We start from the raw sequence: 26,976 nt of genomic DNA, 5'->3' as shown, positions 1-26,976 counted from the left end.
CCCCCCCCACTGTGACTTTTTCATCTTTTATGGTTTTACAAATTGGAATCACAGCTAGCACATTAATTAAATTTTAATGAAACTAAAGAGCAGATTTGTTTTCACATTGACATTTAAGAGACTTTCTCTAATGACCAGTTGCAGCAAAGATTAATTAATCCACTGGGATTTAAAGTTGTAAAACAAGGAAACAAGAAAGAGTTGGTTGAATACCTTCGATAGGCACTATCTGTAAATGATGAGTTGATTAATCAATGAGTCAACTGACTGATCAGTTTGTTAATCATGGAATCTAATTTTTCCACTGACATTTTTCCATTCGACAGGCACCTTTTGTCGAAAACAATGCACAAATAAAGTATGATCCAAACCATTATCAAGAAGAAGCCACTGAACTTCAGTTAATCTGTTTAGTAAACTATCAAGCAGAGAATCTAACGCTACTAAAATGAGAGGATGTGTTGCTTTTGTCAAATATAAAAATAGAAAATAGAAAATAATTCTGCCGTATACTTTCTGAGATCAGTTAAACTGTGGGCCGCTACAGTCACCATCACTTTTCACACCAACATTAACAACATGTCACCGTGCTGTATCATGCAGTGCCTTTGTTAGGGGGTTGTAAATTGCAAGTCACTTTGCATGTGTCAAATTCAGAATCAAGATGTGACTTAATTCAATGCATCTAATACAAAACTATATACAAAACAAGTCTTCTCAGGTTAGTGCACATGCTCCAAATATGCCACCAAAAGTCCACCATCCATCCCTGTTCACCAATCAGCTGAGCAGAGATTATGCAGGTTAGGCAAACCATTCCAAAAACCAGCCAAGATATTATAAAAATTTGCATGACAACACAAATTTGCAATTTAATTACAAATTCTCCAACAAGCTCCCGGTGCCCTCGGGGTTCCAGAGTAGTTGGGCAGATTCTTGCGTGCCGCAAAGCACGGTCAAAGGTAATGAAGCCAAAGTCTGGCCACCATTGATAAGACTATCTGTCAGAGGTGATATTTCTCAGCAATGAGATCAAACAGTCTGTCTGGTTGTCAAGGTAGAGGCTTGGATCAGAGCAGTTGCTAACCGACTCCTCTGAGAGCCCTCACATCCAGATTCATGCCACGTGCTCTGTCTTTTGGTACTGGGGAGGTGTCACACAACCAATACCATAACCTCCTGAGCCCTCTGCATGCTCACTATCTCCACATCTCTTACATATCTCCTGTAGGTTGTGTTTTGGATGCTAACAGGAGAGAACGGCGAGGCTGGATGACATAGCATGTGGCACCCCATTTGAATTAATGAGGGTTGGCAAAATATTAGAATGCAGTACAGTATGCATGCCTTGATAATTTAGGCAATGAGCAGAAAAAATAATAACTTCTGGACTACACTGGAATATGGCAGCATACACCACTAGGTAAAAGAATTGTGTGCACCGGTAGATTTTGTTATCAGAAATGCACCAATCCAATACATGACCTCAGTATCAGCATGAATACTGACCTTAAAGGGACAGCTTACCACCTTTTTATTCATCTAGATTTTTTTGGTGTGAGTTGCAGAGTGTTGGAGATATTGGCCATCACAATGTCTGCCATCTTTTTAGAATAATGGAAGTAGATGGCACTCAGCTTGTGGTGCTAAAAGCCCCATACAAGTACATAAAAAAGCCTCAACAGCCATGTCTCTTCCCTGAAATCATGACCTGGTTACTCAAGATAATCCACAGACCTTGTCAACAGCAGTTTCATGTAAGAGCTCACCTCTTTTTACCAAACTATCCCCCCAAACGATATCAGCACGCAGAAGGAAAAGTGCATCTGCTGAGCACAGACACAGGCCTTAGCTGCAGTATGAGATGCATCAAGCTCGAGCAACTGCTGTACTATAACAAGCAATAAAGTTCGCCTAAGGCAGGCAGGAGGGTAAGTGGATGGGTCAAAAAAACTACAAACTTTCCCCCAGGAGATCTCTGTTCATTTCCAATGTAAAACCAAAAGTAAAGTGCATTATTTTAATAACGATGTAGCATGCTTGTATGTGTAGCATGCTACGCTAGTGACATATGTCATATGATGTATATGATGTATACCACCTGATGTTGCATTATGTGACTAACAAACGTAGCTGTTTTAGGACAAAGAATAATGCTTTTTTCTACACCTAACATCAAATATGTGTTGTCTAAATTTAAGGAAGTAAACCTAAAAATAAAGTGTTCAACCGTTAAGGTTTATTTTGAAAGCAAACTGTATGCATTTAGAAGCAGATTTTGTACATTTCCTGTGAAAATGGAAGGTTTTCTTTGAAAAGACACAATGCATGTAACACTGACATCCGATAACTGAGCATCCAAAACTGATGCTGGAGGGGTACCTAGAGCGCCATAGTTTGGCGCTCTAGCGTCGATATTAGACAAATTTGGAGTGAGAATGTGCTGGAACAGACGCTAGCCTCCTTCTGCACTGTGATTCGGTTTGAGGGTGTAGTTCGGTCTAAAGAAAATAGTTCCTTCATGAAACTGCTCACAACAAGGTGTGTGGATTATCTTGAATAATATGATCATGATTATGAGTTTTTCAAATGTATTTTTTTGGTGCTTTGAGCACCAAAAGCAGAGTGCCATCTAATTCTATTATATATCATCGAGGCAGACATCTCTAAGGCAGATAACTTCAACACTTGGCAACTTACATCAGAACAATCTAGATTGATAAATAGCACAACAGTTAAGAGAAAAAAAAATATGTTTTTGATTTTGGGGCAAGCGGCCCCTTTAATAAATGGTTAAATTCCCTTGACTAGCATATGACAATTAGCAGGAAATGATTAACCAGATGACTAGTTGCATCATCTCTAATAAATTCAGGCTAATAGGAGAATCACATGTTTTGTTATTTGATCATTTACTTTACTTTTCATCACTAGTGTCATAACTAAACAGAATAAACACTCTCCCTTTACAGTCCAGAGTGAAGTCTGGACAACAAACAGATCCACATGGGAGGCAGAAATGTTTGTTCCCTTACACTTGATATTGCTATTTAGGGAATATACACAACTGATGTCTTGCTGTGTGGCTTTTCAGTCTGAAGCCTCCTATGACCGTGAGCCCTACATTTTATGTGCAATATGGCAGATCAATGAGTATATTGATCAGTAAATACAGACACAGTTCAGAATATATCACAGCTACCCAGAGGGAGCTTTCAAAATGGTTTTCAGACTAATGTCATAGATTTCCTTTGAGTTATATTTTATTCACTCTGGTATAAGGAGGTCTATAAATAAAAGCAGCAATTTTACCATAAAAATGCATTATTAAATAGTAGCCCGTTTGACATGTCAGGCAGTTTAACTCTTTAAAACCTAAGCAAATTAGTTTGATTCCCTTTGAAACATGGGGGAGAGGCAGTGAGCAACTTGGCATGAAATGTCGCACAAATGACATTAAATTATTAAAAGGTGATCAGAAATAGAACTGAAAATATTTTTTAAAAGGGGTAAATAAAAAAAAAACTAGGAAACAATGTCCAGAACACTACAGTATATTCATAATTATATATTTTAAATCGTGTTACAGGAATATTATATATATATATATATATATATATGTGTGTGTGTGTGTGTGTGTGTGTGTGTGTGTGTGGTAATTTCTTGTTTGTTTGTTTTAGCTTATTTTTTTGTGACTTTTTACTAATTTCTGGCCATGTCGTCTTAAGTTGCTCATTACCTTCTCCCCATATTTTTGCAAAAAAAAAAAAAAAATCACGCCAATTTGCTCAGGTTTCCAAGGGTTACAGTCGAATAAAACATGAGAAAATATGAATTTATTAACCATTTCGCGAGGCACGAGCACGCGCTTATTCTCAGCTGCAATATTTAAACACACTATCGTGTGCGATAATCTTTTGAAGTATTTCCGTACCCCCAAAACTGCAGATATTGCGCGTATTTGCACTTCAGAGCGACACAGTCAACTGTGCGCAAAATCACCTGAGAAAACCTCCACAGACAGCATCTCAAGCAGCAGCGCGGCTCAGATAGGACACGACAAACACGCGTGTATAATTACACTAAATACTCTACTCACGTCTCTGAAGCGATTCCAGTGTTTGATCTTCCGACTGTACTGGGAGATGGTTGATAGCCATTGCTCATCTTCCATGAAATTCCCGGCTTTTCCAGGCTCTTTCCCACTTTTCACGTCCACCTGGAGCGAGAAGCCTACCAGCAGGCACAGGCAAGCGACGACTCTTAAAACGACCATGTTGCTCAGGCAGTTTGGTCTGGGATGTATCTCCTCCTGCTGCTGTTGCTGCTGCTGCTGCTTTCCTCTGACCAGTGATCCACATACAAGACTGCTGCTGCTGCTGCTGCTGCTGCTGCTTCAACAGACTGAATGGAAATAAGAGAGAGAGAGAGAGAGGGGGAGAGAAAGAGAGAGAGGAAGAGAGGGGAAGAGTTGAGGCAGAGATTAGATCCTGCACTAATCATTTATTTCTGCTTACTCGGTTTCATTACTTCACTATCCTTTTTTTCTGTTTGTAAGCTCAGAAACAAATGAATCACACAAGTGGAACAGATGTTTATTGCTGTGCTGGAGATCAATGACACTTTTTATTTATTATATTTGTTGGAAAGAGGCCAGTCTGTGCCAATAAGGAGTTGAGCTCTGTAAAACAGTGAAAAGAGTGACTCAGTTAAAATATCAAGTTGGAGGAAATGTGGGAAATTGCTGTTGAGTTAGTGCCGTAAGGCTGTTATGGCCAAACTGAGCTCTGCTTCTCCATTTCCAGTAGACCAGGGCTGTGCTCACAGCTCTGCAGCAGAGGAAAATGCCTTTCTGTGTGTGTGTGTGTGTGTGTGTGTGTGTGTGTGTGTGTGCGTGTGTGTTTTCTGGTGTGTCAAATTCAGTTTCACAGACAGGCAGGAGGACAGGATAGTAATAATAATAATTAGCACTTTTCTAAACCAAAGCGCACAAAGTTGCAATGCTTCACAATACCAAACCATACAATATAAGAAAACGAGGTAAAACAAAAAATAATGCACATAATATAAATATAATGCACACACATCCATATATGTATACATACAAACATACTCACATATATACATAAACATGTATATGCAAAAGAACAGTAGAAAGCAGTATGGAAGCCAGTGAAAATTTTACAGTTTTCTTTTTTATATCTCTTACTTATTCAGTCTTTTTTTGATATTCGGTGTCAAATAAATTTTGAACAGTGTCTGAGTGCTGCTTGGGTGGAGACAGATGGTGATTTGTGGCAGTCTGTCGTTAAACCTCGCTGAAAAAGGGGCTTAAATTGGCGTTATCAACCAGTTGTTGTATCTCCATCAAAGCCAATAAATGCCAGTGACTACTGTGGAGTCATTTGATGACAGAAAAACCCTTTTCAGATGGAGGTCCCTGGAGGTAAATCTTATCAAAAGGGGGATCCATCAACTAATATGTATAAATTTAGGGATCCTTAACACAAAAAAAGATTGAGAGCCAATCCTCTAAACTTGGATCAAAAAGTGCCTCTTTATGCGGATTAGTTTGGTAACTGTGTTTGAAAAGCTCCTGCTAATTTGATATTCAAATGTGAACCCAGCACTCTCCCTAAATTCCCTTTTAAAGTAGTTTTAAAAGCTGTTCCAGTACATTAGCAGCAACATCACAGTTATGTAGAGTGAAATAATCGAACCGAAACTCAGCACCAATTTTCACATTTCATCTTTTTATTTGAGGTTTCAGTACAAACACAGAACTGTGCTTTTTCCCTATAAACTGAAATAACAGCAGGAGTGCAGCTGACACAAAGACATTTCCCCACGACCAACTATTATCTTTATCAGTTAATCTGCTGATTATTTATCAGCATTTATCAGTATAAATACTGATAATAAAAGGTCTCAAAACATGCAAATGTCACTATAAATCAGCATGAAGCAGAAGTTTTTTTTTAATTTAAAACTTTGAGTGATGCCACTTTTTCTTCATAAATCTGACCTACAGAGTTTGCTGTGCCTGCACATCATTTTAAGTCTGCCCACATTTCTCCTGCTGCTCCCTAAACTCCCCACGCCCTCATTCCCTCCGCTCTCTATTTCACCCCCATGAAGATAAACGTAATCCAGCGCTCTGCTCAGATTCCTGGGAGTTTAAGGTTACCAATATTGGCCGGGGCCGAGTAGCCGGGGGCAGGATCGTGTTCCTGCGATGCTGATTAGCTGGCCGAACTGACTCTAACACTGGCACCGAAACAGTTGATGTGGCAGATGCAGGCTTTCCTGAGTGTGCAGAGCTCCAGGATTGGGAGGCAAGGGCAGCAGGAGAAATGTCCCGCAGCGTCAGCCAGCTGCGCACATCAAAAGTACGAGGTGCTGGACATGATGAGTTAATCAAGAGGCTGTCATTAGTCATGTCATGATCAGGCAGAAATGTGCTGCAGATTAATGGTCACACAGCTGAGTTGGGAAGCATTTAAAGACTGTGTCCTGCTTTGCATCGTTAGCTTTTAAAGATTGTTGACGATGTTATTGGGAAGCCTGTCTTTGGACTCTGGTTCCCTGAGGAAACCATGTGTAACAACACCAACAGCAAATGGAGAACATGTTGATGAAAGCTGTGAGCGCTTCATCTTTTAACACGCTAAGTTTTAGGGATGAGACGACGAATTATCCCTTTTTTAAACTGCTGACAGCTTTTATGTGCTCTCCTCTTCTGCTCTGTCAATATCTGACGTAGCAGCTGAGTGACCAGTTTGCACCGGTTTGCGCTTCACTGATCAGATTGAATTCTCAGTGAGAGATCAATGTCTCTACCAGGTTAATAATTTCAGATCCATCTCTTTAAATGCAGCAGTAGCAACCTTGGGTCTTCATCCTAGTGTTTAATAAAGTTTGGTTTCAGAGAATCACCTGACAAAGGTTCACTTGTAGTAATTACTGTGTGAACATTTGTGTCTCTCAAACTTTACTTATGGGTAAAAAACCTTAGAAGCCATGAAGTCAAAGAGAAATGTTGGTAGTTTGTCAACCTGGACCAGATTAACCCATATTAAATTTAGTCTAAGTGACTACTGATGATAACTATTTTCTAAATTGGTCCAAAAGTGCAGTCGGCAGCAGCGAAACAGGCTAAAATTGAACCTTCGGGGCATTTGTGCACCACTAATTTACATCTACTTAAAGTGCTTGCATTTGTTACTCAGATTATCATTTTTAGTGTTTGACAACTCATGAAAAGGGCCCTACAAAGAATTAAACCATTTCTCCTTAACTTTGGGGAATAGAAGACTGGACCGTTGAACTTGGTCGAGGTCTACGCTCTCCGGACGTGCTAGTCCTTACTGTTATATATGATGATGATGATAAGGCTTCAGCTTGGTACAAAGATATTTTTGATACATTTTTTTCTACAATATACTGGTTGCACTTTCAGACTTTTAATGGAGGATACAGCAGATAATAGAAGACTGGACCGTTGACCTTGGCGGACGTCTGTGCTCTCTGAGTAACCTGCTGGTCCTTATTGATTTATATTTTATGTTGCTTGTCTTTCTGTGTATGTACTCTTGTTTTATATTATTTAAAAGATCAATAAAACTGTTTTAACCAAAAAAAAAAAAAATCCCCTTATCTTATATTCAAAAACTGGAAGCAGCTCCACACAACTAGTTGAAAATCATCTTCTACATATCAGAGTTACGCTGTGGAAGAGTGCCTTTAATTGAGAGGGGATTAACTGATGTCATCAGTCCGCCGTGTTCCTCTCTAGGCAGATGTTGATAAAACTTATCTATCCTGTTCACCGAGCATAATCAGTTTACACAAAAGCAGTACAGGAGGAGGAAAGCTTCATTTGAATATCATCAGACAAGACAGCATGCGGCAAAATTTGAAGGGTTGTTTATCTGTAAACATTTGCCAAATGTAAATACGTCCCTTTTTTCTCTCTTACAAATAGCTTGTGAGGCCCAACACGCCGCTTATCATGGCTGTACATATTCTCACACGATGTAACAACTCCGCGAGGATCGCTTCAGGAATTCCTGGTACACAACAATTAATTGCAACAGGCTAAGGGTGAATGCTTCACACATTTATTTATTCAATCCTGCCAGATTTAAGCAGAATGTTCAAATGTAGCACCTGCTGCCACCGTGAAGAAAAACACGACCCAAACAAATGTTCATTTTCCAACCGAGATTCATCCAAGATGCAAAGAGATGTTGTTTAAAGTCTGTTCATGCTCATCATCTGATGGAAACTTCTCATCCATGACCTGCAACACATAATCAGTGATCAATATTCGTACTTTAAAGCACTATAGGGCTGCAACTAATGACTATTTTCATCTACAGCTACTGTATTGGTTATTTTTTGATTAATTAATATATTATTTAAGAATCTATAAAAAGAAACGCACAGCCTGGTGCCCAGCAGGATGGGTACTGGATCAAAGAAATATCTAGCGGGGTTTAAACAATCTTCTACAGGAGCTACTTGGTGTGTGTATCTATTTGATTCAACTCTGCCCAATATATAATTTTGGATGTAAAATATCAGAAAATAGTGAAAAATGTCCCAGGTGATGTCTTCAGAATTGTTTTTATGCCTGACCAACAGTCTAAAACCCAAAGATTTTCAATTTATACAAAAAAAAAACCCAAAATAAAGCCATAAATCATCACATTTAATAGGTTTGAGAAAGTGAATGTTATGTTGTTACTGCCTCCCTTTGGCGGCTCACAGGTGAGACAACTCTGACCCCCCGTTCCACGATCATACCTTGATTACAGAACAGCGAGGCGGCATAATGGCGTGGAATTTCTGCCTTGAAGAGGCAATGTAAAAGCGGCCACCGGACTATGCAGAATTCCTCTTTTGCTCCTACCTTTTTAGCCACATCCCATTTCTTTACTCATGCTGCATCAGGTAGATTATAACAACATGTGATGCCTAAGACAAGTGTAACAGTTTTTAGCAGCGACCAGCAGCTCCATGTATAACAATTCAATGAAATTTACGGATGTTCTTGGATAGAGAGGAAATTTAATCCTAAACAATGTTATGCACGCTCAAATCTTAAAAGTATGTGTAAATCAATTTGTGATGTGCTTTTGTCTTGTGGCAGACTGGAGGAAGAAATCAAGCAATGTAAGAAAACCAGACCATTTAAAAAGATGTACAAGAAGAGATTCTTTTGCGGGGTACAGACATGCCAATGGTGATATTGCTGTTAATGGTTTTCTCCTTTTCTCTTTTTTTGGGTAGTGTTGTTGATTATACATGTATATGTGAAGAGCATGAACAAAGTGGTTTAGCTGTGCTGAGTGTTGGTTTCTGAATGCATATTAATGGGTTAGAATAGGGTAGGACTAGACAAGCTTCTTCCTACTCCTTTTTGGAGATGGCACTTTAAGTTATGTCGCTTTTTAAAAAACTGTTACATATGTACAATGTATATTTTTTTCAATTCAATATCTTATTCCATTGGTCCATCAGTAAATTAGTCCACAAAGCTGTGCCCACCCTATAGCATACGCAACTCTATTTATGAGGCTGAAATTTGCCTCGGAGGTCAAGTGCATGTGAGGCTGTATGCATGAAGACATGCATACGTGATTGCAGCTACTGAGAATTTGCACTTCTTTAAGAGCAAACCTGTACATTACGGTATTAAATACTGATGACACACTGAAACAAACCAGTTGTGCTACTACATTTCCACGACAACAGCCACCACAGCTTGTTTATGTTGCAGTTACTACCTGTAATAGGTGCTACCACTGTAGTGTGCATGAGAAAAAATAGTCTGAATGTGAGTTCCTGGATAGGAGAATCGTCAAAAGAAGTTATTTTGAAAGTTGAGGATAGAATAAACCACATCGGGAGGCATTTAATAAGTAATCTCAAGTGACTTACAGCTGTAAGTGGAGCTGCTCTAAACGCATATAGATCTAATTCAATTGGATTCAAACTGGGTCACACAGCTATTAAAAGTGCAAAGTTAGTTGAGAGCAGTCTGACAGCAGTTTGCATTTGCCAAGAAAAGTACTGTAACTGCTGTTTTTGCACTGCGGGCAGCTGCAGCAGGGGTGGAACAGAGTGCAGCACCTTTTTTCAATTAAATGCACTCAATAGACAGAAGCCGGCTAATATGCTGAACTCTTGACATGCTCAGTCTCAAAAGATGATTTATTTTTAGTCTCCATATCCAGCTTATACCAACTACAATAAATGACAAATCCTCATCACTTTCACGTCTCCACATCCCACCAGTAATGAACAGCATTAAGTGCTGTGTGAAGGGATTTAAGACTGCAACACTTTGGAGTGGATAGATAAAACACTTGAAGTCAGAAGGAGGATTTGTTTAACAGATTATAGCGTCCGATACAGAGGGAGTTTACAGCAGTGCAGCTCAATGTCTGCATATTAAAACTAAATCGATCATGGTGGTAGAGACTAGTTGGTGAATATAGCGAAGCATTTAGCAGCTTTAGAGCCAGATATTTCCCTCAGTGGAGTTGGTGGAGATCAAAAACAGCTAAAAAAAAGGGAGAATATTAGAAACATGACTCAAAATGAATGCTAATGCTGCTCTTTGTCTTCTGCATATTGAATTAGGCAACAAGTTGCCAAAAAATTCACTACCATCACACATAAAAATGTGTGATGGTAATATGTTAATGTGGTGTTTACAATTTGTTCTGCTGTTCCAAATCAGACAGAAAATCAATCAATGCTACTTTTTAATGCTGCTGTAATGTAATAACAAGCTAAATCAATTTGAAATGTAATACAAACACCTGTACAGTCCTTACAGAAGTATTTCACTGCTGAGAGATGGGTTTTCTTTGTAATACTGAGCCATCTGTGCAGTAGAAAGACACAAGTAATTTTGAAATTGGTGCTACATGACCAGAGAAAACAGAGGCAAGCTTGCAAGAAGCAGATTAAGAGGGTGTCCTCCTCCTTTTTCTCTCTCTGTCAAACACAGCCTAAACTCAGATTAAACAGTAAAACTAGGTAGCGTTAATCAAATATAAACCAAGATTCTGTTACTGCGTTATATGTTTCTCAGTTAAATGTCTTGACAAACATACTTTAGTGTACTGTTTGGTTGTAATTTGAGCATTTGCTAACAAGACGTAAGTGCTGTCTTATCATGAAAAATGAAGGCTGAAAAAACTCAGATCAAACTGTAAAACTAGGTACTGCTGATCAGATATGATCCAAGATTCTGTTGCGTTGTTGCCTTATTCTGACTTAAAAAGTTTGAGAAACATTTTAGTGCACTGTTTTGCTGTGCTTGAAGAGCATTTGGTGTCAGTCAACTGCCATATTGTTCGCATTACAACATCCACCAGCAGTAGTGTTTTCTGGTCCGTTGCAGTGCAATGCACTCTGGTAGTTGTAAGATTTCCATCACTTGAGAAAAAAGCAAATGCAGCATCCCTTTTCTTGTTTTCTCTGATGTGTAGCTCCATCTCCAAAAGTATTTGCATCTTTATACTCAGCCTTTTTTATGAAAAGAGCATAGTTTACCACAATGTAATTCTCATTTAAGTTGGTATCAGTGTATAAAATGCTTTTACATCACTGTAAAACAACCAAAGATTTAATAAACAGTTAATATTTTTAACCAATGTATTAAAAAAAAAAAAAAAAGACGAAAATACACTAGTTCCAGCTTCTCAAACACAGGATTTGTTGCTTTTTTATTTCATGCCACTGTAAATTGAATTTCTACGGGTTTTGGACGGTTGGTCAGATAAAACAAATCATTTTAAAACATCATCTTAGGTTGTGCAAAATGGGCATTTTTTTAAGTGCTTTCGGACATTTTGCACATTAAACAGTTATCTACTAAAGTAATAGAGATGGGTCGATAATGAAAATTTGTTGCAGCCCTATTTTAAACTCCTTGTGCAAAGTGTACATAAAGTAAACAGCCGCTCTGAATGACTACCTGCTGTTCAAACACACTGAGCTTTGTGCCTCTCCTCCCTGTGTGAATGCCTCCAGCAGTAAACAGACGTGGACAGCTGCAGGCAGCCTCCAGACTCAGCGCTCTGAATGATAAAGAGCTGCTGCACAGATCACCTGCCTCCTCGCTGGAGACACAGATTAGACATTTCGAATACTCTAGCCTTGGCTGTCCGTCAAGGCCGCTCGTGCCCATTAAGTGACAGAGTGATTAGTGTGACATTCAAACAGCAGTGACACTCAGCTGGAGAGTCACTTTCCAACATGCGAGAACAATCAAAGGGAAGGCAAGCTGTCATATTTCACCGCTAACAATATCCAATTTGAAAGATTCGCCGGCTTCGTCTAGCAGGATCATTTTCACCTTTGTAACTTCTCATGGATAGATGCGTTTGATCGATCAAAAGGCCTTCTTAAAGCAAGCTTATGATTCAAGCTTTTTAAGTGGAAAACATGACACCGAGAGTGCTACCGAAATGTCATCTTAGTGCTTTCTTACTGTCAAGTTCACCCTTTCAGTTAATTGGATTTGGATTAAAATATTCTACAAACCTGATCAGCATTCCTGCTTTAAGGCATATGTGGGTAAAACTTAACCGTGACCTTAAAAAGTAATTAGGCTCTTAATCGATTTCATGTGTGTTATTACTCAGAGCACACAAATCAAACATATCTACTGTATTAAAAGGTCACGTCTGTCAAACATCCTTTTTTTTCTTCCATCAGCAGATGTTAACGCCAGCTCCTTTGAATAAAAGCTTAATTTCTAATTACACTATGAAAAATTGCATAGTGCGGGTCTGAATATCAAAATGTGTGAAAAAGGAGTTTGACATTGATCAAGTAAGACCTATTTCAAACAGTCTTGGCATAAAAAAAACAGCCACTTTGAAAACTGGCATGAAATTAAAAATGCAAATTGGATGGAGGCCTAAACAATATTCAGTTGAGATAACACAAGACTTACTAAACATGAATGAACTCTCATTATTAAAAGATTCAATGTAAGTTTTACGAGCCCCAATTCTTGCACTGCTTTTCTTCCCACACTTTTCACACGGGGGATAAAGTAAATTCATTGGTAAATAAGCTTTTTTTAAAGGCTCGTTTTCAGAAGGCCTAAACATACAGCCTATCTGACTCATCAATACATGCAAACATGCACACATGCCTGCAAAGACAACTCATCTATTTAACATTTTAATTAAAACCCAGCTCCAGCATCTCCTCCGATCTTCAGAAATAAGCATGCGGATCCACAGAGGAAATAGGTCCGCGGTAACACAAACAGACACTGAGGTCTCATTTATCCGGCTTATTGAAAGGGACGTATGCTAGTCTCGAAATCTCAAGGGTCAGGTTGGAAGTTCCCACAGCAGGAAGCGCAGAGCTGACTAATTAGGGTGAGAGATGTGTCAGGGGAAAGAAAAAAATATGTATGCTGGGCAGTAAGCTCACCCACACAGACAACATAGCTACATGATTTTGTTGAGTCAATCCAAATCATTACCCACACCATAGATAAATCTGTACAAACCAAACTGGCACTCTGTAAGTAGCGTTTTTGTTAAATGTCTCACTTTAATTTCTGACTCAAATTTGACTAAAGTGCATTCATCATCCAAAAAATGGAAAACATTTTGTGGCTCCAGCTTCTCAAAGGTAAAAGATCTTACATTTTTTTCCTCTTTTACATCTTTGTAAATTAAATATCTTTGGGCTTTGGCCTGTTAGTTGGACAAAACAAGTGATTTAAAGACACGCTTGCAGTTAACTTTGATAAGCAGTATTTTAACATTCAATAAATAAAGAATGGGACAACATAATCACAGACCAAAACAAAAATAACAAGAAGTTAATTGTGGTGAATTTCCGTTCTTGGGATAATTATGAATATTGTGTTTAGCAGCACCCAAAGTCACTGCTGGGCAGCCAACACCTAAAGAGGCTCTACAAAAACAGGCTGCATAGGCAGCAACCTCAAAAAAGCAAAAGATTTTAATCAAGAATCGGCATATTTTAAGTGACATTTTGCTGATTTTTATCCAGGTCTGTGTCACTGCAGTGTATTTGGGGATTTTGACTGGCAGACAGGCAGGGAGCTCTGGCCGCTGGCCGCATGGAGTGTGCCTTAACATACACACACACAATCACCACACAGTGGTGAAAGGGACCTGGAAAAAAAATCAGCAAAGTATTACATACATATCAATAGATATGATGCCATACAATAGTTGAGATAGTCTTTACCAAAAAGGATGTTCAGTCAAAAAAGACATGTATGTTGTCTGTTGTTAAGGGCCATTTTAAAAGTTTTAAACACATTTTAAAGATAATCAGGATAATATAATGAATTGCTTTTAGTTTGGCCTGGGATAATCGTGACATAAAATGTTCAATTCCTATCTATAAGCCTATCTATAACACACTATAATGGGGGTGTAAGTGCATAAACGTGTTTATAATAAACACATAATGAATTACAATACATTAAAAAATAGCTATATTATAAAACTTACAATTGTTGCAAAACACTGTACATTAATAAACACTTAATGTTATGAAGCAATTTATTCAACATTTGTTCTGTGCTTATTAATTTTTCATAATATTCTAACATTGTATACACTTACACTTGATTGTTCAATGATTTGAGAAAATTTTCAACTAATTGACCAATACTAAAAACATAATTGTTCATCGCAGCTGTAGAGTTAAAAAGACCTTCAACAAGGAACCCATTAGTTTATTTGATAATCAATTAATCGGTCTGAGAATCTTATAAGCAAAAAAAGTAAACATTTTCTGATTTCAGCTTCTTAAATGTGAATATTATCTGGTTTCTTTACTGCTCTATGACAGTAAACTGAATATCTTTGGGTTGGGGACAAAACAAGAGATTTGAGGGTGTCATCTTGGGCTTTGATTGTCATTTTTCACCATTTTGTCAGACTGAATAGACCTAAGAACTTATCAGCTAATCAGGAAAAAGACTGACAGATTTACTAATAAGTGTTAGTTGCAGCCCTATAGTCCAACATGTTCTGGATTTATGCAACAAAACGCAGATACGGTCATTTAAATAAACACATAGTGCGAACATTATATATTGAAATAAAGTGACAAATTCAGTGCCTGCGGATAATGTATGCTGCTTCACATGTTTTCACTACCATCATTAGTGAAGACATCTGCCCAGCGCATCCTTAATCATGCTGCTGCCAAAGCAAACAAGGACGCACGTTCTCAATGAATTTCATTACCTTGCAAATCATCTTCTGTCTCTGCCTCTCTGTGTGCTTATGAACAACAGTTTTGGCAATTCCCACAACTCTCACTGTTACCTGAGAGTGGCGTGATGTGGCTGGATGTGTACTCCTGACCCACTAACAAGCATGCTCTCAGGAGACAGGGAGTGGATAATTAGGCCTTTCCTGGGTCTGAAAAGATAAATTTTATGGACGGCTTGGCTGGCTGGCTGGCTGGCTGTTTCCCCGATGACGAAATTTGCATGTCCCTGTCTAATGGCGTCTGTTGACATGGGTCCAGGAGAACAGGGGGAAAAAAAAAGAAGAAGTCACGCCACTGCTGAAATGGGAGGGTGGACAGCAAGGGACGGCAGAGCTGACAAACAAAAAGCACCCTCAGTTTTCATCAGTGTAACTTTTGGCCGCTCTGCGATCGACCTCCTGCATGCCAAGCAGAGCGCATCGCCAGCTGAGGGGAGGGCTGAAAAAAGCTCTGACGGCGAGAGCAAGTGGCACACTCTGTGTCCGATGTCTGTATTCACTGACACACTCGACAGAAGGGAGTGGGAACGAGGTTGTGGCTTCGTGTGGGGAGGGCACAGATAAAAAAGATGGAGAAAAAAAACAGCCCAAGACTGGTGTAATAAATCATGTCAGTGACGCATTAACACATTCATGAGGCAGTGAGATGAAAGGAAATGGGTAAAACTTGGGTATTATCAGTGTGAAGCCAGAATTTTGGACAGCTATGAAAGTTTTCTAGTTTGGTACACGACTTATTTTGAAACTATTTCCCTGTTAACTCCACTTTTAAAGTCTCAAAATCCGCTGGTAGAAGTGTGAGTTTCTCAAAATATTAGCTGAAGAGCAGTGATAAAACTTTGATTATTTCAGCTGTCATGGTCGACAGGTGAGATGGTGCAGCATGACACCATAAATTATTAAAAACATGCCATTAATACTGACTTCCTGTGTGACCGGACTGAATGTATATGAGATATACCGGCCACTGACCTCACAAGGATGGACGGAGCAGCTCGTACAGTGACACTGTACTGGGATACTGATAATTACCAGGTGACAAAACATAAATGATCAACCAGTGACTGAAGAAGAAATACTCAGCAACCAACAACAAAAGCAAAAGAAGTACTAGTAGTAGCAGTATTAATGAAGATGAAGCTAAAGAAGTAGTAGTAGTACTGAAGAGGAGGAAGTAGCAGTAGGAGAGAAGGTAGTAGCGTTAGAGGTGGTAATGAAGAAGAATCAGAAGAAGAAGAAAAAGAAGTTATGGTACTAGTAGATGTGTTGGTGAAATAGAAGAAGAAGACGATGAAGAAGACGGAGAAGACGGAGAAGACGCAGACAAAGAAGAAGAGGTCGTAGTAGCAGAAGAATTAGTAAAGAAGAATTATTAAAAGAAGAAGCAATATAGTAGTAGTGGTAGTAGTTGTAGTAGAACAAGAAGAACTAGATGAAGAAAAAGTGGTACTAGTACTACTAGTAGAGGATTTCGTAGTGGTAGTTCAAGAAGAAGAAGGAGAATAACTAGTTATAGCATTAGTATTAGTAATAGTGGTGATGGTAAGAAGTAGTAGTAGTAGTAGTAGTAGTGGTACTAGAAGTATTAATAGTAGTAATACTAGTAATGGTGGTGAAAAAGAAGTAGTAGTAGCAGTGGAAGAAGAAAAAGTAAAATAAATAGTAGAATAACTAGAAAATGTAATAGTTGTAGTAGAAGAAGTAGTAGTAGTTGTAGAAGCAGAAGTAGTAGTAGAGGAAGTAATTATAGTAGTAGTAGTTGTAGTAGAAGACGAAGAAGAAAAAGCAGTGGTAGTAGAAAGAAATGGTAGAAGAAGTAGCATAAGTAGTAGTAGTAGTAGTAGTAGTAGTAGTAGCAGTAGTGGCTTCTAAATAAGTATTTACATCAAAATGTACTTTAAGTATGAAAAGTTACTGTAGTCTTTACACTAAATGTCCCTTTCAATGTGATGTAGTATTACATGTACTAGATTTCTGACTTATTCATTTTGGATGAATGTGTAATCACCACTTCAGTGTTTCTGTTGGTTGAGGTGGAGCTAATTGAAACGTCATATACTATGGAGTAATTTAATCTTCAACAGTACATCATATTATGTACATTCATCATATGTCTTGGTGTATTTGAATCAAATGGGAATACCCAAGTACAAGTATCTCAAAATTGTACCTTAGTTTCCTTTTTGTTATTTGGTATATTTGTACAAGCAACCTAATAATGATCAATGAGCAAAGAGTGATCTAAAGCCTCTTATCTGACTTCATATCTTCAACAATCCACTTTCCATAAAAAGTCACTTATGTCCTCTAAGATAATATACTTCTACTGTAATTCCCATCCAAAATGAAATCTTTTCATTTTAAAAAAAAACATATTCTCAGACATGCAAAAGTAAACAAACTCTACTTTTAAAATCCTAACAAAAGTATTTCAGGGTAAACTGTGAAGTTGCTTGTTTCATGTTTTTTTTTTTGATTGCCTTTTCCATCAAAAATGTGTTTTGTGTCATTTTCTTTGATGTTGTGTGACTCAGATACCCTGAAGAGAAACAAATGTATGGAGACTTAAGTAGAAAATTTGACTACCTAGAGCATTTCAGAGTGATTTTGCGTGCATGTTTCATCTTTTGAGGGAGCTTTAGTTTGAACTTTCAATCATTCTGCGCTCTGATCATTTTATTTCTCTGCAGTTCCTGAGGGGTTTTAGAAAAAGACTGGCTCAGATACAGAAGGAACAAGTCATTTGCAAAAAAAAGAAAAAGAAACCAAACCTTATGCTGCCACCTACTGGACAAGACCATCAAGAGCACTTTAATGTTCTGCTAAACTGGAAACTTTCTCATAATTACTTTCCCACCTTGGAATATGCTCGGCCGTGCTGCAGCTCATGAGAAACTGGCGCTCCCTGCAGAGGTGTAGTAGCCCGTACAATCTGTCGAATATCTCTGGGACAGCAAGACCGTATTCAGCTCAAACCCTCCAAAATGATAATCACCAAATTTCTGCAATGAATAAAGGAAACGTCTTAAAGAAGGAAATACAAACTTCAATTAAACAAAACTTCACCATCATTATACTTTAGAGTCTGCCTAAGGATCTGAGAGCAGCTGGAAATCTTGAAATCTTTGAATGTAAATGTAAAACCTACTTATTCAGCCAGGCTTTGGACCATGAATAGGTTATAGACATTATTTACATTTTCATTATTTTTTATATTTATGTTGTAATTTTTTTTTCATTATTATTATAATTCCTCATCAATTTTATTTGTTTTGTTTTTTTTAAAAAAAATTTTATTATTAATTGTTTTTTTATCATTATTATATAGCTTTTAAATCTGTTTAATTGTCATTGTTTTTATTCTTGTTTTGTCATTTTATCTGGTTCTTTGATCTTGTTGTTTTGCTCTCTTTTCCTATCATTACTGTATAGCTTTTGAATTTTTTTTTTTCATATTTTCATCATTTTTATTGTCTCGTCCCCTGTGCAATGGTCTCAAATTCTTTTCATTTTTTTGTTGTTTTATGATCTGCAGTATTTCTGTTACATAATCGGCTTCTAAGTCATCCGTGGAGCACTTTAATATGTTCTACCCTGCATGAAAGGTGCTTAGTCTGATTGACTGATTGATTGATTATACCTTATTTTTCCAATATAACACAATTTCCTGATATGAAAAGGTTTGTCTAACCACTGAATGTTTCGAAAAGCCATCACTATTTTCAAAGTCGACCTCACTTGTTCAACTTTGTGCAGAAAAAAAGATAAGCTGTCACTCACAAACATGGTGTTACCATGGTTACTGGCGACCGAGCATTTGGTAGGCACCCTTGTGTCATTTTCAGAGAGAAGAAAAACGAAAGGATTTTGTTATTCAAACAAAAGATACTCTCTGCACCAGAGAAGAAAGGGGGGTGAATTTCAGAGCTTTCTTTTTATCTGCAGTGTCAACTTGGAGTCAAATTTCAGTCGTCACACACACAAAGAAACTGAACCTGGAAGATTTTAGAGTCTCGCTCTGAGTGCTTCTTCAGAAAAATCAATCGAAACTCTCCTCTCTGAGCTTTAAAGGTGTATTCTTCTCCCCTTAGAAAAAAAAGATACAATCAATAGACTCTTGAGCAGGAAATCTTAAAAAAAAATAATAGATTTTTAGCACACTATATTTCTGCATTTCTTCATTGTTAAACAATGACCATGACTGATGAAAATCTATCTGACGTGAGGCAGGAATCATGTTCACAGACGAGCTGTGGTGGATTGTAACTAAGTGCATTTACTCAAGTACAGTACTTGAGTACAAATTTGAGGTACTTGAGTGTTTTCTTTTCATGCCACATTACACTTTTACCCCACTACATTTCAGAGAGAAATATTTTATTTTTTACTTCACTACATTTATCTAAACACTTACGTTACTTTACAAACTAAGTTTTTGCATCAAAACTTATTAAGAGTTTAAAAAAAAACTTTTGTAATAAATTAAATTAAAACAGTTTATACGAGTACAGCTGCAACAAATAGTTGATTAATCAAGCAGTCAAATGACAAAATTAATTGCCAACTGTTTTGATAAACATTTACGTTTTTTCCTATTTTTTAAAATAATTTTGAGTTGTTTTTTTTTTTTTTTAAGTTTAATCATTTTGGCGTTTTTTTTACTTTTTTAAATGCAGGATCTGCAAAATGTTTCCACAGCAACACCCTTGGGATGGCATTAAATTAATAGCGGTAATCGACAAATGAGAGGCACTGCCTGCTAACTCCCTCCGGACCTGGGTGGTGCAATGCAGTAACTTTAACTGAAGAGCAGCAAAATTAACCAATAGACCAACATGCATAACCAGTCAAAAGCTGAAATGTGTGTCAAAGGGTTAAAAAGCTTGCTCTATTAACTATCTGTAGGTGGACTATCCAAAGACAGTGTTACTTTATATGATTGGTGTCCATTTTATAAATTTTTATGGTTTATGACTTTCTATTTCCCTGATTTTTTCTTTTTTTTGTCTCATTGCAGTCATGAAAAGTTTTAATTCTGGTTCAACCACGCAAAGAACTGTGTAACTTTATTTTTTAATATGCTATATAACTAAAACTTATTATTAAGATTACTTTATTTGAAATTTAGTGTATGTAAGTTTTTATGTATCGTGCTGTTTCTACCACTTTGGAAATAAGTGTTTTTACTGGTGCTTTTAAATGCTATCTTCTGGGATTGTCTTTGTCATAACACTTGTGTCAGTTGTTGTGCTGTAAAATCCCAAATTAAAATCAAATCAACATCGTACTATTATAAGTCCTGAAAGACCAGACTGTAACAGGCTCGTGATCACTCGCTTGTCTTTCCTAAACTGTAACTTGTACATAAACAACGTATATGTTGTTCCCGTGCAGCAGGTCTTCAGACCTTTTTTCATCCATTCTTCCCACATTTATATGCAGTTTCTATGTAATATAATAGGAAGACAAGCCATTTTCACAGAGGACATCCTGACATAAGACAGTAGGAAAAGCTCAGGTGTAAATAAAATTAAAGTTGGCTGAATTTAATTTAGCTGCATCAGTTTCAGGTTACAGGGGTTGTGCATGCTGGCTCACTGTCACACTTGAACTTAAACAGGGACATCATTAATGTAATTAGTAACACCTGTGCTTTTTTAAATATGACAAATCAAAATGCCTGTTGTGAAAAAGGTCTGTTTGTTCATTTCAGCCAAAACAGAACATCACATTACAGATTATGGACTGGGCATAAATATAAATACTAAACACCTTTGTGATTTGAAATTGGGGCAACCACGACAGGCTTCTGAGTACATCAGGTGGGTTAACGTCTAATTACACACTGCAGCTGGTCTGAGAACATAATCTTTTAGTACCCGCCTGATATCATAACACCATTATGATCAGTAGGAGCAAGTCAGTCCCAAAATTAACCAGATTATCCCCTGTGCATGCTCAAGTGGTATTAGAGTGTTCCCCTCCAAAGAACAAATCTCTCTATTTTTAAGACCTATTAATTGCAAGCTCTCATGTCCCAATGGGACTCCAAATGCAAACACAGTTGAAAAACCTCTACACAGTGTACTGAATATGCAGTGTCACATCAGTTGTATGGTGCAATACTGCTGAAGGTGCATAAATAAAGTAATCACAATCTAGTTTATTTCTACATATAATTTAAAATTAACATTTCTCATATAATCTAAGGTATGATTTACCATTTTGTTTCTGGATTTAACAAGAATTAATCATTTCTAAAAGGGTGCTTGAGGACTTTTTTGACAATTAATATTATTAATAAATTATTTTATCCACTTATTTTATTGTATATGTGATGGAAATTTTCATTCTATGTTATTTTGAAAATTGAACATAATTAAACAGCAATTGAAAACCTATTATTTAGTTTGGTCTTTGAGTCATGCTGTTCTTCTTTTTCATTAATTCTCTCATTTTAATATTCTTACTGTTCTCTCTCGTGTTGTCATTTATCTGTTTTTTTGGGGCTTTAAAATGTATTTAAATCATTTTATTGTATCACGTGCATTTGTCACAAATCGTTAGGAATGTTTTTTTCCTTTTTTATGTCTTATTATCAGCTTGTGAGTCATCCGTGCAGCACGTTGATCTGCACTACTTATATAGAAGGTGCTAAATAAATAAAGTTTGACTGGTTGAATTTTAGAGCAGGCCAATATTTGGATTTTTTCAAATATGTCTAATGGATAAAATCTTTCAAAATACTTTTGTATTCTTTTGAAATCAAGTAGTAAGCACAAGTCTGGATGGCCGTAATCCGGCACTATGTAAAGAGGCACGCAGGAGTAAATTTCCTCTCACCTTTAATATGTTTCTGGCGTCAAAAGCCTCCCTTTCACTCATGGTTTGTCTCCCAGGTGTGTCCTCAACTGAAAAAAACACCAGTGAAAGATAAGCTGAACAATCTGACACAGAACAATCTCCTAAACAAATAAATATGTTTACTTGCTGCTGCAGTGGGCAATAGAAAGGTGACAATCAAGGTCATTGAGTTGTGAAACAGCGACTCAGGAGATTAAAAAAAACACTGCATTTTAGTCATTCAGGCAAACATGGTCAGCAGTGACACGGCCCCTCCCTTGTGCTGTGTTGTTGGTCAGCTCAGTACAAATTTGAGAACTGGGGCTGGACTTTATCCACGGCCAAAATGAATGCAGCCATTGTCAGAGTACTTGGAAAACATGCCGCTCTGTGCACGTAAACAGCGCTGCGGCCAAACAGAGAAGTGGCTGCCAGATGCCTATCTTCAGGAATTTGTTGTTGTAATTGCTGAAGACTCGGCTTTGTCGTCACTGCAGCTCAGGTCCAAGCCAACAGATAATGAGGGGACATTGACAAATAGGTTCAGGACAGGAAGTACCACTGTGGTCACAGAGCAGAAGCTACCATAGTGGTCACAGCAGGTCAATAACTTTGTTTCTGCACAGGCTACTAGCACGCATACTGCTCGCATGCAATGTCTTCACCTGTGGAGTCCTTCCTGAACAGAGTGTTCATCACTGTGCCGTGCAGCTTCACTCTGTCCCACTCTCTGACCATCAGCCCTGCTGAGACAAAGTGCTCCACCAGCCGGTCAGCAATCACCTGCAACCTAAAGAGCAGCGATAGTAAAAGATAATGAGGTGACACTTTTTGGATTATTTCCAACATGTAAAATACAACAAAAACAAAAAACTATGAATAACAAAAGGAAAAAAGACATAATAAATTCCAACCACAAATTTCCTCCATTTACATGTGCGAAAGGGAGTAGGAAGAAGGATAAACGTATTTAATCCTACCCCTTTACTCAATAATTAAATTACTCCCCTATAGAAATCCTAATCATATCATATGTAGTCGAATACACATATACACACCTATATATATAAATATTTACAATTCTTTCAATAAATTTGATGTACAATAATCTATTTATATACAAAATAGAAATATATTCACGTACCCATGTAGATTCATATGAACTATCTACATATTTACACAAAGCAACATTTTTTCATAGTACGAACACTCAGAATCTTTGATTTTAATATTCCCCTAAAATCATTACCCCCTTCACTTTCATAGAATATTTTCTGAATATTTCCTGAAAGTAGGTTTTTCCAAGCTTCATACATTATTTGTGCAGATTGAAATTCAACAAGATCAAAGAATTTGAACGTTTTAGACTTTCAGAATAATAAATTAGAGTTGTCAAAAAATCCCACAGTATGCACTTTGCAAATGCATTTATCTTTCACAGGATTTGTTGCTGATCCACTTACTTGTCTGACTGATCTTTCACATTGACTTTTGCGTACAAGACGTCCACCATGGCTGGGTCATCATTCATGTACTCTATACCTGTCACCTCCAACTGTAGTGGATTTCCTTCTGTGATGTCCCTGACAGAGGACAGCAAAAAGAAGATTGCAGTGGCACCTGGCACATTCTCCAAGTTTTCCATTTCAAAATAACATTTTCAACAAAAAAAAGAGAGAGGTGACTAGTTACTCTCTAAATAAATGTAGATCAAAACTCATGAAGAACCAGAAACAAAAAATACTTTTCTAGAAACTCATTTTTTAGACTTCTCAGAAGAACCTTAAGACCATTTTTTACATCTGAGCACAGAAAACTATATGTTTATTATTGTAAATAAATTATTTTAAAATCCAACCATTACCATGTTCCTTGACTATGTATGTTATTATGTAGCCACATAATTGCCAGAAGATTGTAGCAAAGTACTGTAGCCCACTTAAATCAATTAACACCAAACCCAAATGAGTTTATCACGCGTTATCTGGACTCACACTATCATTTAACATATTTTCTAGTCTTTTTTACAAATAAGATCTGAAAAGGAGCTGAAAAAAGTTTCATAATTGAATGTGTTCATTCACTGTGTCCATGGAAACGAGACAAACAAAGCCACAGAGGTTTCCTTGTGCAGAAAAGACGGTACATTTACTTTTCTGATAACTACATCACTGCATAACTCATAAATGATCAAAGAAGCTTAATATTTGCTTTTTTGTGATGGTGCGTATATAGGCAATTTAAAGATTTTGCCGCATTTTCTTTCACAACTTTTTTTTGTATATTTGTATATGGATCAGTTAAAAGGCACTTGGAGCCTGAACCCGCACCATCTCACACAGTGATAAAACATTATAGCTGCTCCGGCTGCTCTAAACACCTTAAAAAAATCCTGCTTGTATTATCAATTTATTTTTTGAAAATTCTGAATTTCATAACCTTTAAAACGGAATAAAGGCAATAATCTGAAAACACAAATAATTATCCATTCTGTCTTCTCCTTTGTATGTGAAACTGGGTTCACTTGTAATCTTATTATCCAACCATAATAATTAAATCTAACAAGTTTCAAATTAATCCGACCTTTGAAAGGTACATCAACAGTTTAGTTTAACAATATGGTGCAGCATAAGCCATGGAAGAATCCATTAAATTTTGGAGAGGATCAGAATCACAAGGCAGGTACGCAAATTATTTTTTACTTTCATCGATATTGTCAGAAAGAACATTTTACATCAAGCTTTAGCCACACTGATAATACTGGTTAGCAGGATCAGTTCATTGTTGGTTTTCATGGTTTTAGATACCAACAAGAAAAATATGAAATACTACTACATTTATGCTTTAAAGCTGTCACTTTAGTTTTATTTTCATAAATTCTTGTTTTTGTTTAAAATAAGTATAGCAGTGGTTAGTGGTTAGTGGTTAGTGGTTACACATTTAAAATGTTAGTATAAGAAGTTTGTTTGGCCCCTACCTGATGAAGTTTTGACACTCTTGGAGGTGTTCACCTGCTTTTCTCACTTCTGTGTCATTCAACAGAGCCAGGGTGCCGATGGTCAGGTGAAGCTTTGCAGGGTTCTGAAAGATGCTTCCCTCCACTCCATGATCCTACGCATCAGGTAACAGCATTTTATGAATAAAGAATAATGTTTTATTTAATTAGCACTTTTTAAAACACACATGAATAAAGAATTTATTGATGATATAATTTGCCACGCTTCTATAGTACCTGTGAGTACTGCTGCAACACCTCGTCTTTAAAGCTCAGGAATCCTTCTTGAATTTTGGGATCATTCAGAGGGAATGACAGGAAGTGCGTGAAAGGCTGCTTCTTCCGGAAACTCTCAACAAGGACCTCAACTCGTGTGACTGCAGATGAGACTGCAGCTTTATGGGATCCTGTGATAACTGCAAAGCAAAAGAGGCGAGTTGAAACAAAATCTTTTGTTTCAGGGAGTCCTCTCTAACTTGTTTAATCGTGCCCATAATCCTCACCTATCTGTCCTTCCACTCCTTGTTTTGGGATGCTGATAGATGTCTTGGTGTCAAACTCTAGACGTTTGCGTGTCTCTCCTTTTTTCCCAATGATGTATCTGGAGAACAGTCAAGCAAACAAACACAGAAACACAGGCACACATTGTGCTTCTTAGAAACAAAATCTTTTATCTATTTTAAGATGTGGAAGATAAGAACAATCAAAACATTTGCACTGTGTAGATAACTCACTTGTAAAGAACACTTGGCACATCAATGGCACAGCGATATCCCTTATCAGTCTGCTCAATGAGGTTGGTATCACAGGTTTCATCTGCTGCAAAGTCTTCTATCTCTAAACATAATAAAAAAAAACATATGTTAACATGGGCAATGCAGGAACTGAAGTTACCTCTTTCTGTGTGTGTGCGTTTGATTGGTTTTTGCTTTGTTTCTTGATTTTTCTTTTTGTTTCTGTTTTGTTTTGTTTTGAACTTTCGATTACATATGATTATTACTGTTTTGTCATACATATTTGTGTATTTCTCATGCTCTTTTCATTGGACTGTAAACTGTGAAGATAGGGGTATATGTCCAATTCATAGGTTAATTTTGGAAAGTAATATCAGAATCAGAATCAGAAATACTTCATTGATCCCTGGGGCAAAATCGTGGTTCATTACAGTCACTATGATGCCAGCATAAGCAGAAATATGTACAAGCACAAGTATATAAAAATATAAGTGTAAAAATAGAATTTAAATAAAAAGAAATAGAATTTAAATAGTTAAAAATGTAAAAATGTCACAAAAAATAATAAATAAATAAATAAATGTGAGAAATACAGTAACAGACAACTAGCACTTATATTTGAATATCTAAATTATAATATGGATAATGTGCTGAGTGTGTAAAGTGGGTCAAACGTAAAACTGTGGGTAATGAACATGAAAAAAAACAAAGTATGATAAGCATGTGAACTTTATTGCAAACACCTCCTTTAAAAACGTACCTGGTGGTCCCATGTAAGAGTAATCTTCTTCTTCCTCATATTGTTCTTCCTTTATGACATTTCTTCGGTATATTCTTCCATTTATATTGATAAGAACTGGGCGTAAAACGTCCATAATGTAAACTAGCTAACGTTAGCTTCACTTAAACGAACCTAACAACAAAAATACACCTCTGAATATCTCGCTAGCAAGTTAGCTACACGAAAAAATAGGCGTAAAGGAGCTTTTGTGGTGTTTTTAACACTTTAGCTAGCTAGCAGCTCGAAACACACTTGTCAGTTGGCGTTCACGTAGCAGTTTCCCCTGCTTTACGACACGCAGCAGCACAATTTAATGTTTAG

The 26,976-nt window shown here is 37.2% G+C and overlaps 2 protein-coding genes across 3 annotated transcripts in view; both read right to left on the bottom strand.

Annotated features, from left to right (window-relative positions):
* Positions 1-4,291, bottom strand: part of LOC121959274 (testican-2) — a 55,636-nt gene extending 51,345 nt beyond the window's left edge. Inside the window, exon 1 of the mRNA XM_088069671.1 lies at positions 4,100-4,291. Coding sequence (XP_087925797.1) covers positions 4,100-4,276 — 177 coding nt within the window. The 5' untranslated portion in view covers positions 4,277-4,291. The remainder of the gene's footprint in view (positions 1-4,099) is intronic.
* A 1,441-nt stretch (positions 4,292-5,732) lies between these two features.
* ascc1 (activating signal cointegrator 1 complex subunit 1) lies at positions 5,733-26,955 on the bottom strand. Of its 2 annotated transcripts, none has more exons than XM_042508511.2 (10): positions 26,635-26,955; positions 25,875-25,977; positions 25,644-25,741; positions 25,378-25,556; positions 25,123-25,256; positions 23,609-23,728; positions 22,811-22,935; positions 22,146-22,213; positions 18,160-18,304; positions 5,733-8,302 (listed from the first exon to the last, which is right to left on the bottom strand). In XM_042508511.2, exons 1-9 carry the CDS (start codon positions 26,747-26,749, stop codon positions 18,188-18,190), a joined length of 1,059 nt encoding a protein of 352 aa, XP_042364445.1. In that variant the 5' UTR covers positions 26,750-26,955; the 3' UTR covers positions 5,733-8,302; positions 18,160-18,187. The 2 variants fall into 2 exon arrangements, with proteins under 2 accessions (XP_042364445.1, XP_042364446.1); XM_042508512.2 differs by lacking the exon at positions 5,733-8,302 and adding an exon at positions 13,574-14,186.
* Between the last annotated feature and the right edge of the window lie 21 nt (positions 26,956-26,976).

This window comes from Plectropomus leopardus, chromosome 19 (genome assembly GCF_026936395.1).
Source record: "Plectropomus leopardus strain MGB_pleo_1.0 chromosome 19, ASM2693639v1, whole genome shotgun sequence".
Classification (NCBI taxonomy): Eukaryota; Metazoa; Chordata; class Actinopteri; order Perciformes; family Serranidae; genus Plectropomus; species Plectropomus leopardus.
The sequence above is the reverse complement of the archived record's forward strand: the minus strand, read 5'-3'. Positions and strand labels throughout refer to the sequence as shown.